This window comes from Malaclemys terrapin, chromosome 3, assembly GCF_027887155.1.
Source record: "Malaclemys terrapin pileata isolate rMalTer1 chromosome 3, rMalTer1.hap1, whole genome shotgun sequence".
NCBI lineage: Eukaryota > Metazoa > Chordata > Testudines > Emydidae > Malaclemys > Malaclemys terrapin.
Genome location: NC_071507.1, coordinates 97,169,788 through 97,189,919, shown reverse-complemented (window position 1 = coordinate 97,189,919; position 20,132 = coordinate 97,169,788). Strand labels below are relative to the sequence as shown.

Here is a 20,132-nt window from a genome sequence, read left to right as displayed (position 1 = left end):
TGGTGGATTTACAGTTTTAGTGAACATTTTTATAGTTAGAGCAAATATTTAAAGATTACTTCATAACATGGGATACAGATATCATAAGTAGGATTAATAGATGCAGCATCATACAAGCATTCTATAAAGTCTAAATACTAAGCACATTCTTAACTCTAATATCTATTTTAACAATACTAACACACAGGTGACCCAGACTGATATCCAGCTATACATTTGTCAGTGTTCAGTGAGGCCTAAGGCCTTGACATGTGCTGGCACCAGGTCTGCCAGCATCAGTGTGAAGACAGAAAAAGCCCTTCACGCTTTAAAGGATTTGAGGGTGCAGTCCTTTGGGGTCTGTACTCTGTGGGCTTATCTACACGGGCATGCTAAATCAGTGCTGCTGCGATTGATGCAGTGGTGTCGATTTAGCAGGTCTGGTGAAGACACGATAAGTTGATGGCAGAGCGCTCTCCCATTGACTTCAGTACTCCATCTTCCTGAGAGGCAGAAGGTAAGACAGCGGGAAAGCATCTCTCGCCGACGTAGCACAGTGTAGACACTGCATTAGGTCGATATAAGCTATGTTGCTCGGGGGTGTGTGATTTTTTTTTTTTTTCCACACCCCCTAAAGCAACTTAACTTACATTGACTTAAGTGGTAGTGTAGACCAGGCCTGTCTTAGTAGGAAGCATTTCAGACAGCAGCTCCCCAAAGAAAGTCCCACTGTTCTTCTACCAGAGGTCCTCAGAGCCACCCAGGAAGACACAGCTCTTCCACAGGAGGAGAGTGGCTTCCTCAGTGACTCAACTGTTTCACCCTTTCTCAAAACACCAGTTTTGATCAGTTGTTTGGGAGATATGGATCCATTTCTTCAGAACCACAGCCAACTCTCCCTTTGGGAATCAACTTTCTCTTTTTTTGTGCTACCTTGGACCAGTGACTGGATACCATTGCCATAACGTTGGGTTACTGTACACAACTTCTTCTGGTGCCTATCCGCTAAACACCTCTTCCCCATTGCTCTTCAGGGACCACTCTCATGAGGATATTCTACAATAAGAGATCCCCTCCTTTCTCCTGGAGCACTAAAGCATTTCCTGCCTTAGTATCAGGGAAAGGGTTTCTCCAGCCTATACATCCTCATCTAAAGAAAGACTGATTGTGACCCATCTTGGATGTGAGACAGCTAAACAAATCTATTTTCAACCTAAAATCCAGGATGGTAACCCTTACCTTGATTATCCCCACTCTGGATCTAGGAGACTTGTTTGCATCTCTCCAACTACACCTTGCTGCTTGCATGGGTGGCTGAAGTTGGCATACTTCCCAGGCAAATATCACCTGGACATGATCCTGTCCATGCCCCCCCTCCTGGCCCAGTAATCTCTGGCATGGTAGAAAGACCTAATGTCTGCCTACAGGGCAGTTCCTTTCACATCTCCCTTTTCATCCTGAACAGTAGTGACAGAGGTATTGCACTTGGGCTGGGGAGCACATACTGAAGGACCTGCCTGCACAAGATCAGTGGACATTCCAAGAGAGACAAATGCACATCAACCTCCTAGAGCTTAAGGCAGTCTGAAAGGTTTGTGACTCTTCCCTGACTCTCATTAGAGGTAAAGACATTCAAATAATGATGGACAATACCTACACCATGTGCCACATCAACAAATGAGGGAAGGGCCAAGTCTTCCCCATTCTGTCAAGAAGCTGTCATGTTGTGGAACTGGTGACTCAGAAATCAAATTTCTTGCTTGCTTGTCCACTTGCTTGGTCGGCAGAACACAGTAGCGGACACTTCTTATCAAATCACAAGTGGAAAGTCGAACACGTCATTCTCCATGACATCTTCTCAGAGGAGGGCTATTATTATCTTTAGTCACAAACAGGTCTATTTGAGAAAGTGCCATAGCTTCTTATAAGGAGAACTGAGCCTGGGCTCCCTGACAGGTGCCTTTCTGATCCTGTGGATAGGGACGCTTATTGTACGCTTCGCCTGTGTCGCTCTGTTCCCAGCATGCTCTGCAAGGTCAAGCAGATCTCAGTGAGACTGATTTTAATTCCCCAGCCTGGCCCAGACAATTCTGGTTCCTGGCTGTTCTGAGGCTCTCTAACTGCCTGATCCAAGTTGCTACTGCTGGTAACAGACCTGTTGTTGCAGGCCAAGGGAAAGATCCTATATCCAGTCCTCTATCCCACGGCCTGGCTACTGGATGGATATTAATCATAGAACATTGTTATTCCTCTCCTATTGGAGGCATCCTAGTTTAATAGTAGCAAGGTCTCTGGAGGACAGATTTACTGGATGAAGTGGACAAGGTTTTCTTACTGGTGTCACTAGAAATCTCTGAAGCCTCAGAACTGATAGGTTTAGACTGTTTCAATTTTATCAGATAGTCTAGAATTATCTCTGAGTTCAATGAAAGTACACCTGGCAGTGATCTCAGTGCATCATGCAACTTTAGACGGTCAGTCTTCCTTGTGGCACTTGACTGTCATAAAATTTCTAAAGGACTTAGTAAGTGTGTTTCCACCTAACAAGGAACCAGTCTCTCCATGGGATCACAACTTCATTGTGAAGTTGTCTAGACTATTATTTTAAGACATTACATTAGCACGTGTTAACAAACATATTTAAAGATCTAATATGTGCTAAACAGATCAAGGCTTACACTAAAGTCTGTATGCTTTTACACTAACATATGCTAATGTTTTAAGTCTGTATGCTAATATTATACCTTTTTTAAGGACTTGCCAATTTCCCCATGTAGACATATCTATAGTGGAATAGTTATGCTATGCTGGTATAACTTCCCAAGTAGACAACCTCTATTCTGGAATAAAATAAAATAAAAATAAAAGTATTCCAGAATAATTACTCTACTTTAGGAAGACACTTTTTAATTCAGGAATAATGTTCACATACGGAAATTATACTGCCATAGCCATAGCAGAATAATTATTCCGCTGTAGCTATGCTACTCAGTTTCCCAGTGTTGACAAGTCCTAAATCCTCAACAGCTACATGTCACTGGATCACTGGAACTGCAAACCTCAAGAGTGAGACTTTCGAGTGCAAGGGACAGAGCTTTAGGCCCATGACTGTCATCCTGGTCTCTTTCAGAAGCAAGCTCAATAAAGAATCTTGGCACTTCAGAGAAAAATGCAAAACCTACTACTTCAACCTGGCTTTTCTGCAATAACCCTATAAAAAAGAAAAATATCCTTGCAACTGGAGGAGTAGAGAAACTAGTGTATGTTAGACTTAATAAATTTGTGGGATGCTCAGATACCATGGTGATTGGCTTGGTAAATAAATTTAGATAGTAGGAACCAAAAAATCAGATTTAACCAACTTTTGGTAGCTTTGTAGCTTTTGTAGCTTTTGGTTTTGACTTAAAATTGTTCTCTAGAAAGTATTAATCTTCCAAGAAAGATACTGGACATAGCAAAACGAGGTTAGAAATTAAAGCCTGTTCTTGAAATTCTTGCTGCCAATAGTAGATGATATAGTTGTGTATGGTAGGACTTTAGCTGTTTAAAAGTGAAGGGAAAAATCTGTATTAATGCTCTAAGATACCAAACTTAAACAAAATCACTTTTTAAAATATTAAAAAAAAAAAAAAGCTACAACAAAGAAATTAACTGATATAAAAAGTGTGCCAATACAGTTTTATTATGCATTGGTTCTAGAAACAGAACTTAGTGGTTCTGAGCAGTAGCTTTATTAGGAATGGGCTAATATATTGCTTTACTAACTGAGCAGACTTAGGGCTGGTCCACACTAACCCCCCACTTCGAACTAAGATACGCAACTTCAGCTACGTTACTCATGTAGCTGAAGTCGAACTATCTTAGTTCGAACTTACCGCGGGCCCACACGCAGCAGGCAGGCTCCCCTGTCGACTCCGCGTACTCCTCTCGCGGAGCAGGAATACCGGCGTCGACAGCGAGCACTTCCGGGATCGATCCCAGAAGATCGATTGCTTACCGTCGGACCCGGAGGTAAGTATAGACGTACCCTTACTTAAAGAATTGAACTGGCTTCAGAAAATGGAAATCATGACGTTTAAAATAAAACAAATCTAGCAAACTATTCAACTGTATAATTTTCTTCCAGGTTGGTCCCCAAGGACGAGTTGTAGGAATTGATCATATCAAAGAGTTAGTAGATGACTCAATAAATAATGTCAAAAAGGATGATCCTACATTACTGTCTTCAGGAAGAGTGAAACTGATGGGTAAGCATCAAATACTTTGGTATACCAATTAATTAAATTAATATTCTGACTAAAAGCTGACTGCAAATGACCTGAATTTGGAAACCTGATTGGTTTAATTTCTCGGAGGAAGATTTTCAAAGATACAAAGGGCGTTAGGTGCCCAACTCCAGTTGAAAATTTGAAGACCTAACTCACCTTTTAGGCCTTTGAAAATCTCTCCCTTCCCTTTGTATGATTTTGATTTTCTAGCATTTAAAAAAGAAAAAAAAAGTCAATGCACTGAATGCATTTTTTTGACATAATAGTATATTCCTGTACTAAAACACAAACTGAACAAGAATTCACTTAAGTGTAACACTTTTTTAAAACCAGGCCTGTATTTACTGCTTCCTTGTATGTGTGCATGAACTTGCTTACAAAATTAGAGCATTATAGTACAGGTGCTCTGTGCTTGTGCAGTAATAGTTAAGACTTTACTGGCAAAAAGTTGCAAAAGTGAAAAAGTACTAGAATAGTAAAGTGCACTAATTAAATTAATCAGCTCAATTAGTTCTAAAATGTACTGGCAGTGTCTGTATTTTCAAGGAATTGGTAATATAAATTGATACCAAAGCAGTATAATTAAATCAGTGTCAATGAGGGAAGGATGCCCATCATAATGTTTACTAGACTACAGATCTGAATTTAACTATTGCGATGGAAATATAGCAGGAAAAAGCACAGTCTCAATTATAAAAAGCAATCTGTGTGTGTGTGTGTGTGTGTGTGTGTGTGTGTGAAATGGTTTGGTGCAGGGTCACTAGGTGCTTCTGTAAGAAAATTGCTAGTAAACTATTCACCTTACACTTACTATTTCTACTCGGCCCCTATAGCTGAAGTCCTTTCTAAAAATTTCTGACTTGTTTCTCTTCTCCAAAATGTGGGGACATTCCAGATCTTTTCCAAACTAGAGAAATTATGGGCTAACCACCATGTGGTTGCCCTATGACAGCTTGCCTATACATACACCTTGCTTCATATACAAGTGCTCCCCGCGGTGCATCACCAATTTATTTAGACGTTCTTCGACCAAGGTTAGTTGTGGTGTTAACTTTCACCATGTTAATCTCCATTGATACAGTGCCAGAGTGCATAGATATCACTTTTGTAATAGCCTTAAGAGTGCAAATAGTTTTCCCATTACTGTCATTCAGTGCATCAGTTGCTGCTTGGGTGGCCTACCTGGTCTATTTTCTGCACTCCACTGCACAGGTGTCAAGCTCCTTGGAATTCACTTCACTATATGAATATAGTGATGTACCACCTGATGCAGCTCAGCTATATGTTTTCACGGCATCCAACATCTTTTGTTTCTGCACCTCACTGGTTCTGTCCCCAAAATATCTCTTAAGAAGACTATCCTACTAATGTGCTGCTAGCTATGTCAAAGCCAGATTGCAGGCTCTGGGGTCCATCACTGGACATCTAAGGCCATCCAACTGTCATATGTAAGTGCATGACTAGTAGTCAAATGATTGGCAATGATGGATGGTGCCGTGAGATGATAATAGGACTGATGGCTTATAATGAGCCCCAGGACAACAATCACTCAGGGTAGAAAATGTGCCCATTGTATGATAATCTGGATCCACTATTTTGGCTTTTACCAACTACCTAGTTGATTTTGTTATTATAGATAGTACAACAAGTCTTGGCATTCAAATTATGAGGGACATGGAGGACATGGGGAAACAGTGACTCTATGAAATGGGTGGACTTAAAAAAACAGAACCAAGTCAGGAGTTGTTTGATACAATGCTGGGATTTTGGGATCACTTTGGGAGAGACCCAGGACTCTGAGAAGGCCATGGATACAGTAGAAAAGATGGTGGTTGCTGGTGGTTGCATTGTAATAAATTCAGAAAACTGGATAGTTAGTGCTTGTGGAGAGTCAGTCTTCTGGAATATCCTCCACTGCTTCATCATAGCTGCCTTAGTTACTTCATGACTGCTTATCAAAAGTGCCAAAAGAAATGTTTCTTGCCGAGCAAGGAACAAGAGTAAAGTGTTTAACTTGGCCTCAGAACAACTTATAAATGGTGCCAGCATTGCCAGTGGACTTGTAGGATTGTCTCACGTTATTTGAATTTGACCTTGAGCCATCACAATTTCCACAGGGCTTCCAGAAGGCCTTTTTGAAATCTCAAAGGTCATTGATTCAAGGTCTATGCTGAGAATTATGGGATAGGTACCCAGAGGGCATTGCAACTACAGTGCAACAAGAATATAGTTTTAGTGTGGAAACAGGGCAGAATTACTACTTTTATGTACCCAAAACATGTAGTTATTTGTAACAGTTCAAGTCTCTAATGTAGACAAGGCCCCAAATAGTTAACCTAAATTGGATATTCAAGTAGGAGCCTGGGAAAGGTGTAGAGCAGGGGTCGGCAACCTCTGTTACGCGGCTCGCCAGGGTAAGCACCCTGGTGGGCCAGGCCAGTTTACCTGCCGCGTCGGCAGGTTCAGCCGATCGCGGCTCCCACTGGCCGTGGTTTGCTGTTCCAAGCCAATGGGGGCAGCGGGAAGCTGCAGCCAGCACATCCGTCGGCCCACACTGCTTCCTACAGCCCCCATTGGCCTGGGATTGGCTGAACCTGCCGACACGGCAGGTAAACAAACTGGCCCGGCCTGCCAGGGTGTTTACCCTGGCGAGCTGCGTGCCAGAGGTTGCCGACCCTGGTGTAGAGATTGGTGTGAGTTAACCTCTTTTTTTGGTAAAATGTATGTGGTGAAAAGCATGTTTCATCTCTCAGTAACTTTTAATATTCTCCCTTTAGTAGGCTTCACGTAGCCAGAGCTCCATATTGGCTGATAGAAGTGGCTATTGAAGCGACATGAGGGTCACATTCTTCCCCCACAAACGAACTGAGCATGCTCTTCTGAAGAGCTTTCAGGTGCTCCAGCCCAGAGACTGAGCCCAAACTCAAATGTGAACTCTTGTTTCCCACTGGACATTGAATTAGGGAGTCAGGCCAGCCTCGGTTAACTTCTGTACTTAAATACACAGAGAGATGCTGACTGCAGAAATCCAAATGTTTCTAAATTTTTTTGGAAGTAAAATTTACAGATGCTCTATTGTGTTGCTTAAATTAAAAAAAACAAACAAACAAAAAAAAACCTCTATTAAAAATATCAGTTGCAAATCCAAATACCAATATTTGAAATAAGTTATTCTTTAGGATACTGTTATAACCTTTGATTAGAAGGTGCAAAAATGATTCATAAAATTATGGTACTCCACTCTTAAATTGTAGAAAATATAAAGCCTGTATCTGATGTGGTGGCATCCATATTCTCTGTAGTCTGGATGCTCCTTATTTCTATTTTTGTATTGTATCACAATCAGTTAATTTCCTTTAGCAAATGGATTACTTTCTTAATTTATATTGAACATCCTGTGGTTTCTAGTGCTCCAATAGTTCTTCAGATACTGTGTGTGTATGTATTCTTCATACATAATGTATTCTACATACATAATGCAGTTAATACGACATTAAAAAGTGACTTATCACACATTCTTATGACAACTCAGTTTTGTCCAGAACTTCAGTTTAAAATGGAGGTTAGCCCCTTTTTTGCAGCTGAATATAACTTGAAAATGTTCAGCTCAGCTGTTGCGCATCCCTATGAAAGGGTTAAAAGGTTTTGCTTTCTTTCAGTGGGGGATGGAAGAATGGGATATCCAGAAGAAGCTCCCTATGATGCTATTCATGTAGGAGCTGCAGCCCCGGTTGTGCCCCAAGCAGTAAGCCTTTTATGTTTGTGTGTGATTCATTAATCTCTCTATGTTAGCTTCTTAATTAAAATGCTGGCTGGTTTATATAGTTGGGATATCCACAGGCATAATGTCTCTTAAAAAAAAATCCCTTTCATTAAACTTCCAATCAGTATGAAAATGTTGCATGTTGTAATACTTTTTCCCTAAATAAGAATATTTTAAATGGGTTTTTCACATATTGGACTTTCGTTATTTTTGTTTTGAAAGTCTTTGGCTCAATAATCTAATAGAGCCCCTTGGTTTTTATCAACTATTAGAGTGTAAAGTTTAAATACTTGTCTGGTTCCTTGCTTCCTGGGTTGGAAAGGATTGAGAGGTTTTGGAGGGTAACGTGCTCTGCCCTTGTTGGGAAAGGGGAGTGACTAAGGAGTGAAGTTTATGATATTAAAAAGAAGTCTCATTCAGTTCTTGCCAGAAATGATGGTGGACAATACACAGACTTAAGTGAGTATAAATGGTGGGAATTAGGGTTCTGAAAGGGAAACTTTTCTCTCAGAGAGTGGTGAGAAGTGGCAGAGTTAAACACTGATCTAATGTGAGCTTCGGAAAGGTAGTGGTATGGTAAGTGCTAGTTAAGACTTTCAATTTTAAATGATTATTGAAAACCTCTGTAAACTGCAGTAAATGAGTTTTTTAGGGTGGTGTTGGGAGGTTAGCTATCACGAGATAGTCATTGATACTTTTGCAATGGAATGCTATAGGTATTGGCAGATGGAAATCTTACATTTTTAACCTTATGGAACAATGAAATTGTGCAAAAATGCATAGTTTAATATTTTGGTAAAATGATTCCATTCAACTTTGTAAGAAACTTCTTCGTTCCATAATGTGTCAGTGAAAATTAGACACTTCATCCCTATTGCTGTTTCTGCTAGAAACCTGTTGTGCTCATAAAAATAGCACATTCCCTCAACATTGAAAGAGGTGGTATTTTAGGGAAGAAAGGCTGTTAAGCAAGAATTGCCAAGTAGTTAAATAGTGAGACTATCCTTCTGTAACTTACCATTTTATTTAAATATTTTGCTCTCTGGGATAACTTTGTAAGTTAAGATCAAATGGTCATGATGGCTCAAGAACGTCAGCAGCCCTACAATGTTAGGCTATTGCTACATTACAGAGCTTACAGCGGTGCAGCTACATCAATGCAGCCCCTGTGAGCGGCGGCGACTATGTTGGCGGGAGAATCTCTCCTGCCGACATAGTGCTGTCCACACTGGCGATTAGGTCAGTGTAACTTACGTATCTCAAGGGGGAGGCTTAGTCAGACCCCTGAGTGACATAACTTATACCGACTTACACTGTAGTATGTACATAGTCTTAGACTGTACCCTGTTCTGACTCAACAGCAAATAATGTGCTGTTAAGTTCAGCAAGTTAGGCTATGTCTACACTAGCACTTTTGTCGGTATAACTTATGTCGCTCAAGGATGTGAAAAAAAACACACCCCTGAGTGACATAAATTACACTGACAGAAGCACCAGTGTGGACCAGTGCTATGTCGATAGGAGACACGGTCCCGCTGACATAGCTACTGCTGCTCATTGGGGGTGGTTTAATTATGTTGATGGGAAAGCTCTGTCCTGTTGGCGTAGAGTGGCTACATGGGAGGTCTTACAGAGGCGCAACTGCATCGGTACAACTGTGCTGGTGTAAGCTCTCTAGTGTAGACATGGCCTTAGTAACGAGTCTGCTACAGATTACCATTAAACTGAGTTGTAACCATCTTCAGGTAAATTTTCTGCTCTTATGAAGAAACCAGAATTACAAAAACACAACTAACTACAAGTCACTATTTTATTTGCAGCTGGGATAACTGATAATCAGTTAATTACATTTCAGGCAATTATTATAAATAGTCTAAAATATCAATAGCTGTATCATCCTGTTCAAATACAGTTGGATTAAAAAATAGATTTTGGCTTTGTAACTCAGGCCATTATGTATTGCATAACAGTTGAAATTGCGCATTCGTAAAAAACTTTTTCAATCTATGCAGTTTGATTAACCAGGATAAAATAATGTAGAACTGTTTACTTTGTGCAGTGAATAAAGTCTGGCTTCTCTAAGATGGATTGCTATACATATATACTCTAAAAACAACAACAAATTTATTAGTCTCTAAGGTGCCACAAGGACTCCTCGTTGTTTTTGCTGATACAGACTAACACGGCTACCACTCTGAAATATATACTCTAATTATCTTTGTATGTTATGTTCTAGCTCATAGACCAATTAAAACCTGGTGGAAGATTGATATTACCGGTCGGCCCTGCAGGTGGAAACCAGATGCTGGAACAATATGATAAACTAGAAGATGGCAGTGCCAAAATGAAGCCTCTGATGGGAGTGATATACGTGCCTTTAACAGATAAAGAGAAGCAATGGTCCAGGTGGAAGTGATTTTCTGTTCCACTTTCTTCTTCCACAGATACACGCATACAAGGTGAAAGGGTGTGGATTTTAAGCAGATAGACTGCAAGGGCTGCCTTTGCTGGTGTCACTGCTTTCTGCTCTTCCATACCATGGAAAGTGACCTTCTCTGTATTGTTACATCACTATGAGGAGGTTCTGCTAAATTTTTGAGTAAAGTTAAAAGCAGAAAAAAATGTTGCATGGGTTGTGCTTTGTTTCATTTGAACTCATGGCTTCTTGAGGTTTTGTGTTGGTGCTGAAGAGTGTTTTCTCCATTGTCTTGAACACAATACTTTCTAAATTTAAATATCTCATCAACTGTAACTTTTTTTTGGGGGGGAGGGGGGTAGATTTACACAGGTAGCTAAGATAAAATATAAAAGGATACTTTAGATGAAATGTGAGTTTGCACTATGCTTCATTGAGCTGCTGTTTTTATCAAGTAGATCTACCTGTAATAGGTCAGGAAATAATTGAGAAACTTACACTTTTACTGCAAATTTTTTCAAGACTCCATAAGTAAGGAAAGTCCTTCAGGATCCTTATTAGGAAGCCGTATAGCTAATCTTCTAAACGAATACTTAATTTCCTGGGCCTAAAAATAATAGAGAGTGAAGAGACTATAACTCCCTTCTTTCTCAAACAAACAAAAGCCAAATGGTTGTTTTAACAGTATTCTCTAATACAGCAAGCTGCCAATGTTGTTCACTTCTAAATAAGTCTTTTTTAGGAGTAGACAAATGAATGTTTGTTATTGGCTCCCTAATCCAGCAAAGATACAACACAGCTGTCATCTTGAAAAACATACCAGGCATTAGTATGCAAATGAATAAATCAGCAGTCCCCCTTTGCCTCCTGAGTAGAAACGCTTATGAATGTGTTAGCTTCATTAACTGAAGTGCACACATGCACACTGAGCTCTGCAAATAACTTTCAAGCTGTTTGACTTTTTAATTGTGTTCGATAAATAATTTTTTCTAGTTACTCTCAGTTATCTATAGCATGTATTGTAAGTGTTTTGACATCTAGCATTTAAGTTATAGAAATATATATACAAATAAATAAAGCAATTAGTTTCATTTGACTGCAGCTTATTGAAGCCTGACTTTAATTTTTGACTCATTACTCCATAGTTGACACGTATAGTAAAGCACTGTAGAGTGAGTTTAATGAGTTAGTGTCTACCGGTAGCTAATAGCTTGTAAAGCTAATTTAACACTAATTCCTTGTCCCAGCAGGTACGCAGTGCTCTGATAGCACTGTACTGATGGGTTTCCTGCTTTTGTCCCATGCTTTGGAAGTTTCCTTTTTTGCCAGCTCCCGCTGTTGGAATGTAAAATTTGGCTGGCTGTGATTTTTAAAGTAGCACCTACTTAAATTAGGATCCCTTTTGTTTTATCTTCTGAGGACTTTAGTTACTAGTAATATGTTCACATGAAGAGATAATTTAAAAGGATTTAGGGGATAATAAAGCCTTAAGTACTAAATGGTTTGAGTCTGTATAGCAGGCTTGGCTTTGGTTTTTAGTTAATGTATTTTGATGGAAATAAGCATTCTAGACTTTTAAAGAATTCACATTCAAAACTGAGTAACTCATAAATGAGAAATAAGACAATGAGACAGTTTAATTTCCTGCTAACTGAGTGACAGCAGAAGTGACTTCAGTGGAGTCAGGATTTCACCCCAATTGTGCAACATGTTTAATTACCTTTTCTGAAAAGGTTAATAATTTTACATTTGTCTCTGATTAGAGAAAGAAGTTGATGATTGTAAATGCCTCAATGAGCTTAAGGGAATTGGGTGCCCAGGTTCTATGGAAATTCAGTGAGATGTGTGTGTTTGATTCCCTTAGGCTCTTTACACTAGTGAGTGAGATTAGGATTTTCAATCAAGAGGAAAGGGAATTTCCACAGACAAAATATAGATTTTTTTTCAGTTTAATAAAAAAAATCAGTGGCTTAAGCAAGCATACATGTACTGTATCTGTATCTTGACTGGTCTAGTAGATGAAAACTGATTTTATAAAACACTGCATTTTGGGGCCAATTCAAATTGGCTTGGATATGAGCACTGTCACATGGATTGAACATTGGTTGAAGAGCTACAAACGAAGGGCAGTGACAAAAGGCAATGTTTCAGGTTGTGAGATGCTTCTAGGATGCTGCAAGTATATGTGTTGGGTCTAGTATTATTTATCATAAATAATCAAGAAGGGGGAAGTAATGACAACTTAATGAAACTTGCTGAAGATATTAAATTAGAAGGTGGTGTAAACATCAATTAGGACACAAATGCAAAAAGGGGTCTAGAAAGGTTAGAAATAGAGCAGAAAAGAGTAATATTCAACTAAGAAAAATGCAAGATATCTAGGGAAAAATAGTCAAACATTCTGTGGTAGGAAGAATAGGAAAGCACTAGTACCGAATTATCAAAAGATCTGAACTGCAGATTTGAAAGAGCAAATGTATACCTGTGAAGCTTAATTTAGTTAAAATTCCTCCCAGCACATGAAGACAGATCATTAAATCCTCTGATTTCTCTTCCTTTACACATCAAGGCTAGCTGCATCTCAGATTTCAGTTGTTTCAGGTCATTGTTTCCAACTGTTATGATAGTTTGTGCTTTCCTTAAATCCCCAGGTGGGAGAATCAGGTTATTTCCTGATAATCTCTGTTTTCATTTAAAAAAAAAGGTTTTAGCCCTTACGGATGCAGACAAAAACTTGAAAACATGAACCATAAATACGCCAACACTAAAAAGGCAAGCCAGAAGAAACCAAAACTTATTTTAAAATCTCCGGATTTTTAGCCAATATCATTTACTACTTTTTGAGGTCCTGCTCAGGACTTTTGAATGCTTGGGAATTGGCAGAACTGGTTTCAGTATGTACTCATTTTCCAGTCTCCTCAAAAATTCCAGCACTTAGGCCAACACTACCAGTACCCAGGGGCTGAAGGAGGAGACTGTTTTAAAGACAAAAACTAAATATGTATAGCTTGGCTAAGCAGTAACTAGTGGGGGAGATTGGGAGACGTGTAAATGCCAAAGATGGATAGGATTTGTCAGCACTGTACAAGGGTTTCATAGTCCGCAGTAATGTGTAGGGAAGAGAAAGGTCTCTCTGATTCACTTAAATTTCCATTTCTAACAGATCTAGAAGACTATAGAATAGTTTATCAAGGAAAGTTGGGAAAAGTCTCCTTCCTTGCAGGGATAAAAACTAGACATAAAAAGACTCAAAGGAAAAAAAAAGTTCTGTTGCAGGACCAATCTGGCACTGTTCAGGGGGTATACTAAAGAATTAGTTCTGCAGTTTCAGAACTTCAGTTGAAACCTGATACTCTACAAAGTCCTTTTACACTTGAAGTTTAGACCAACTAATGCTGTTTTGATTATGTGCAGTTAAATCCACAGGTTTAAGTTTGCTTTAAATGGAAAGTTAAGAACTAGTGAATTGTTACCTGATTAAACAGGCCTTAGTTTTATAATTTTTGAAATACTTAATTCAACAGGACACTATATAGTCTACTCATCAACTTCTTGTAATATTGGAAAATAGCTAGCACAATTCAAATGTATAAAATATCATGTCTTACTATGAACTGGTATGAACATTCTTTGATTTGGACACTGAAGATCAAGAAAAACTCTGTAGAGACCAGCTGCTTCACTTTATTCAATTAATATAGATTTTAATATGCAGAGATATGAATAATAGTACTAATTTTAAAGGGTATTTTCATGCTAAAATGTACTTGTATTTACAGGAAGTTACATTAATCTTTTTTCAGGATGTGCTTAACATACACAAAACTAAAATAAAATGGCAAATTACTTATACCGCAGTATTCCATTTGCCATGAATTTGAGTACTAAGAACACATTAGTATTGCTAAGCAAAATAACATCAAATTAAATATGCTCAATGCATTAATAATAGACAAAATCATGCCAAATTACATTGGTGGGGGTGGGAAATTGTCTGCCACTGTCAGTGTTTGAAGACCGAACATTTTTTCTTTTCTTTTTTTTAATTACAAAAAAAATTTCTTCTTGCCACAGTTAATGTCAGGCTTAATATGTTGTAATACTGCCTTTGTGCCTTGATATTGCAGATCTTTCAGTGTTGAAATCCCATCAACAACTAGGCACAGGAAGCTTTGCCAGAATGCTAGAATTATCTTTACTTTTTTTCTGTTGTAAATATTAAACGAAATAGCAGAATTTAGCCAGATGATCAACATTGTCTATAATTGCACCACTAAATCCATCTGCATTGCACTTAAAATGTTCCTCTGAGACCCAAAACTAAGCAGCCAATTACCTTAAGGATTGAAGCTGCCTGACTGCTTTAGGAATTAATAACTTCAGGAGAAAACGCAAACTTTAAATTCTGGTCTTGCTAGGTAAAAGCCTTTCAGTTGACTTTAAGAAGTTGTGTATGCTGTCATTCCATGCTATGACTCCAAATGCATCCTCTTTGGGATTTGAACACTCTTTTGCTTGTATGCATGTAGCCATATATTTTGTGGGCTGGCTTGCATTAGTAGATTGATTTGAAATACTATTGTATTCTTCCAAGAATCACATTAGTGAAGTTGCTCTTAATAAAAACTACTTGTGCCTTTTCTAATATTAATGAGGTAGACTACTCATAACTGGGGCAAATGTTTTATCATTATACGGAGCATTTATTCTCTGAAGGTAAAGGCAAACTTACTTCTCTGTTACAGTAATTGAGCTTCCTCATGATGATGGAATTGTTCATAACTATCAACTTTGACTAGTAGGAAAATACTGGATTTAAAACTAATGCTTTTAAAAAAAAAAATTTTTTTGGGGGGGTATAGAATTCAGTCACTAATGTATTCTAGTTTCACAGTTGGAATATGGGTTCTGTATTTCACTGTTTAAACCTACATTAATAATAGAAACCTTGATGTTCTGGGGTCATCCTAGTCATCAAAACATGATTAGAGAAACTATTTTGTTACTTCCTTTTCATAGAATCATAGTACTGAAAGGGACCTCGAGAGGTCATCTAGTCCAGTCCCCTGCACTCAGGGCAGGACTAAGTATTATCTAGACCATCCCTGACAGGTGTTGGTCTATTACTTTAGTCTGAGTCTTTATTCCTCCCTGGTTTTAATCGCACCCTCAGTAGCTGAAGGCATGCATGTAGCCCTGGCCTGAGTAGTTTCTTCAGGAGCTGATAAAGTTGCTCTGTGACATAAACAGGCATAACATATAAATAGTGCCAGATTCTCTCCACTTCTTCATCACTGACCAGACACTGCAACTAAAGTTTAACTTTGAACTCAGGTTTCACATTTTGCAGCCTTTTGTGCAGGTAACGAGAATAATTGGACCATAATTTCAAACAAGTCTCTCTCCAGTAAATTGCCCAATGTGTAAGAGAGTCACTTCTTCAGACAACAGGTAGTCCATGTTTTTTTTTTAATCTGTTGATATTTTAATTGACTTGTTCGCGGAAGTAAATGATATACTTTAAAGAGAAGGAACAGGGACCCATATTGCACAGTAGATCAGTATTTCACTTAGTAGTATGAGGTGCTATTGGATTGCTGTTGATTTTCCTTGTGGCTTAAATGCTTGAAGAGTTTTCTGAAGTTTTGCTGCTGTATTTGAGCACTGTGGCATATTCATTGATTAAATATCAAAATTGCAACACTGAACTCCTTGGGGAGAAGAATATAACTGCATTTATTTTCTTTCTGCAGGGATGAATTGTAAAAGCTACATCATCTTGACCCAAACATAGTGTTACAGTGGACTGCCCATCTCCAGTTCTAAAAGCTTTTTGAAAACCAACAGCATTGCAGCTTGTTTTGGATTTTGTTATACTGTTATCAGCATGGAAAAGCGTGGTGTTTTTATTTCATTTTTTTAGAGGCTTAAGGCAGATCTAGCAAAGAGTTGATGGAAAGTTTAAATTTGGGCTGTTTCTTTTTAACATGCCTTTTTTACTTTCACCTGGTTAAAGAAATGAATTTCTGCAAAAATGCAGACCTACAGTTTGTGAACTCTTTAATTTTGATGGCTGATACTTTTTGAACACTTTATTTCAGCTCCATTGTTCCCTGGTAAAATTGCTTCTGTGCACCTTATAACACTACATACACAATGGCAGGTTCTCTATGTTCAGATGTCTGCTAAATGTTACTAAGAAAATGAGATGAACTTCCTTTTTAAAGCTTGTGACACGGTGTCATAGACTAGCATGTAATAGATGCAATCAGCTGCGTTATTACCTTAAAAGTGGGCATTTGTGTATATATATTAAACTTCAGGACATCAGAGGTGACAGCTCTTGTTATAAACTCTATGGTTCAGGTTGGACATAACTGACATAGTTTTTTCCTTCCTTGTCAAAAAATTAGAGGAAACTTGTAGCTCAGTATTGTTTTGTAGCTCACTGCTGATATATATATGAATTTAACATAACAAATGCTGTGTAAGCTATGTCCTAATCACTGAACAGTTTATGCAGTGCTGCTTTGCCAAATAAAGTTAAAAGCAAAAAGGGTTTTGTGTGCTTCTTGTATGGGAGATCAGGATCAGTATGTTAAATATAACTGCTTGAAATGCAGAATACTGTACTCCAATAAAATTAATATCCATATTGTTTAAAAATTAGCTGCTTTTGACATAAAATCTCTGCAGTATTATCTACTTTTTTCTTCCACCTACAGGTAGTGATGGGAAAAAATTTGTATTAATGTTTTAGGGGAACTTCAATTTTTATAAAAGAGGGAAAAAAAGCTGATAAATACTGAAGAACGGATGGATCCCAAAACCCTGACCAAATAAATATATTTGGGGGGGGGGGGGTGAGTGTGTGTATAAACACTACAAATATCCATTTAAAAGAGTAATTTAAAGGCTTTTTTTTTTTTAACGTTCTCAAGACCCAGGTTTTATGTTCTGTGTTTGCTGCAGTTAATGACATCAGGAAAACCCAAAGCACTTTAAAAACTGTATAGCTCTTGGATTGCTTTAGGGGGGTGTATGTATTCTTCCTAGCATTTGAGTGGTAAAATACATGTTAAGCTCTTTGCCTTTTTTACTACAAAGAAGCAGAGCTAGATGAATAAGAACCTGCATGATTTGGTTCAAAGAGGCCACTGTTTCTTTTTGAAAAATATTCAGCCTGCTTTTGTTAGAACAGACGTATTTTCTGAGATGGACTTAATCATTGAAAGTATGAAGGGTATTATTGAAAGGCCTCTGAAATGTGAAAGAACAAGTAAATTACCTTCATGTGAAGGTCAGTCTCTCCTGTTCCTGTGTAAAATATGTCATATCATTAATTTAGACATTTAGGAGGCTAATATACCCCCCCCCCATCTTTCAATTGAAGCTTGGGAGCACATACACAATATTAATCCTGTAAAGGAGACTAATTTCAAATTAAGAAAGTCACTTGATTACTTAGTGCTTGTTCTAGAAAATACAATGAAGAAAAATGGGTTTGCATCTGATGTCAAATTTGTGCTAATCGACAATCAACTGTGAATATATTCTTAGTATTGAAGTGAAATATCTGAAATGATGCATGCAGCAGGATAAAATATCTCAACAGATAACACCATCTTAATCCTAATTTTTAGCCTTTTGGTCACTGTCATTCTAATTTACTGAGTTCTTAACTTTGCCTCTTCTCACTAATTTAATCAGCTAAATTAAGAATAAGAACGCAAATGTATCCAAATTCTTCTCTCTAGACAAAGCTAGCAAAGGTAACAAGCTACCTATGTTGGATGAGGTGGTAGACATGATCCAAAATTTTCTGTGTAAAAGACCCACATTGCAGGAGCTATAAGACTTCTGAGACTAAGGCTGTTGGGGGTTAATATGCCTGTTCCATAGGAAGGGGTGATGCTTGCCACATTACTGTCATCTGAATCTAGGGGTAGCAATGAGAGAGTCTGAAAGTTGAGATTCCTCCATGGTGAATGAAGCAATGGTTTTGGTCTTAAGGCTTCTTGGAGAAGAGAAGTTGAAATGCAGAGGATTTGAAGAGCTTGAATAAATGCGGTATCTGAATTGCTACTTTGCCAAATAAAATTAAAAGTGAGAGGAACCCATATGAGTGTTTTTTTTAATTTTCTCTTCAAAGAGTTTTGCATCAAGTCTCACTGTCACATTCTGATCACTCTTGTGTCCACAAAGAAATATAAAGGCCACGTAGATATTATATAGGTCTTCATTTAGGACATGACCAGAAATGTGTAAATTTGCTTTTGGCTTCACTTAATTACTGACCTGATTTAGTTGTACCCAGATACTTGAGATATTAAGCCTGATCATGATTTCACATCAGCTTTATATTGTGTTAATTCCTTGTACTGATGTTGATTGTGATTTCACACATCAATCAGTTCAGAATTAGGGTTGTAGACTGGGTCCAATTTTGTTGTGGGATTCAGTTGAACATCAGTGCCATTAGGAGAGTTATCTTGAAGATTAAACAGGAAAAAACTGAGCTAGCAATAGCATTGCTGCCAAGAGGAGAAAAAACCTTGGCATTAAAATAGAGTACCTACCATCATTTCTCAACTGAAATACTCTGATTGTACTTGCTGGCATGCTCAAGACCTCTGTTGCTTACACCATAGGTAGTAGAGAGTAATTTAAGAAATGGGATGTGCACTTCTTAAAACACTGTTTGGATCTGTGGTTGCAAGGATATTTTGGCTCCCTTTTATACATTAGTGTGTTCTAGGATGGTCTTCCATATTGTTTCTTAGTGTTGAAAAGTGTGAGCTTTATAGAACAAATAAAGGTAACAATCCCAACTTAATTCAGACATGACGGAGTGAGAGAAACAAACTCTGAAGTGGTGGAGCCTGGGGTGAGAGAAAGGACATAAGAATGGCCATACTGGGTCAGACCAATGGTCCATACAGCCCAGTATCCTGTCTACCGACAGTGGCCAATGCCAGGTGCCCCGGATGAAGTGAACCTAACAGGTAATGATCAAGTGATCTCTCTCCTGCCATCTATCTCCACCCTCTGACAAACAGAGGCTAGGACACCATTCCTTACCCATCCTGGCTAATAGCCATTAATGGACTTAACCTCCATGAATTTATCTAGTTCTCTTTTAAACCCTGTTGTAGTCCTAGCTTTCACAACCGCTTCAGGCAAGGAGTTCCACAGGTTGACTGAGCTCTGTGTGAAGAAGAACTTCCTTCTATTTGTTTTAAACCTGCTGCCCATTAATTTCATTTGGTGGCCCATAGTTTTTATGGGACCAAGTAAATAACTTTTCCTTATTCACTTTCTCCACACCACTCATGATTTTATATATCTCTATCATAATCCTCCCTTAGTCTCCTCTTTTCCAAGCTGAAAAGTCCTAGCCTCTTTAATCGCTCCTTGTATGGGACCCATTCCAAACCCCTAATCATTTTAGTTGCCCTTTTCTGAACTTTTTCTAACGCCTATATATCTTTTTTGAGATGAGACCACATCCGTATGCAGTATTCAAGAAGTGGGCGTACCATTGATTTATATAAGGGCAATAAAATATTCTCAGACTTATTCTCTGTCCCTTTTTGATTGATTCCTAACATCCTGTTTCCTTTTTTGACTGCTGCTGCACACTGCGTGGACGTCTTCAGAGAGCTATCCACGACGACTCCAAGATCTTTTTCCTGATTAGTTGTAG

General features: G+C 38.4%; 1 protein-coding gene across 2 annotated transcripts in view; it reads left to right on the top strand.

Annotated features, from left to right (window-relative positions):
• The window catches only part of PCMT1 (protein-L-isoaspartate (D-aspartate) O-methyltransferase), a 58,951-nt gene extending 40,405 nt beyond the window's left edge, over positions 1-18,546 (top strand). The window contains exons 5-8 of one of the 2 annotated variants that reach the window (XM_054022161.1): positions 4,106-4,226; positions 7,907-7,992; positions 10,247-10,416; positions 16,180-18,546. In XM_054022161.1, coding sequence (XP_053878136.1) covers positions 4,106-4,226; positions 7,907-7,992; positions 10,247-10,416; positions 16,180-16,192 — 390 coding nt within the window. In that variant the 3' untranslated portion in view covers positions 16,193-18,546. Of the gene's footprint in view, positions 1-4,105; positions 4,227-7,906; positions 7,993-10,246; positions 10,470-16,179 lie in introns of both variants that reach the window. The other variant, XM_054022162.1, reaches the window with a different exon arrangement.
• The last annotated feature ends 1,586 nt before the right edge of the window (positions 18,547-20,132 follow it).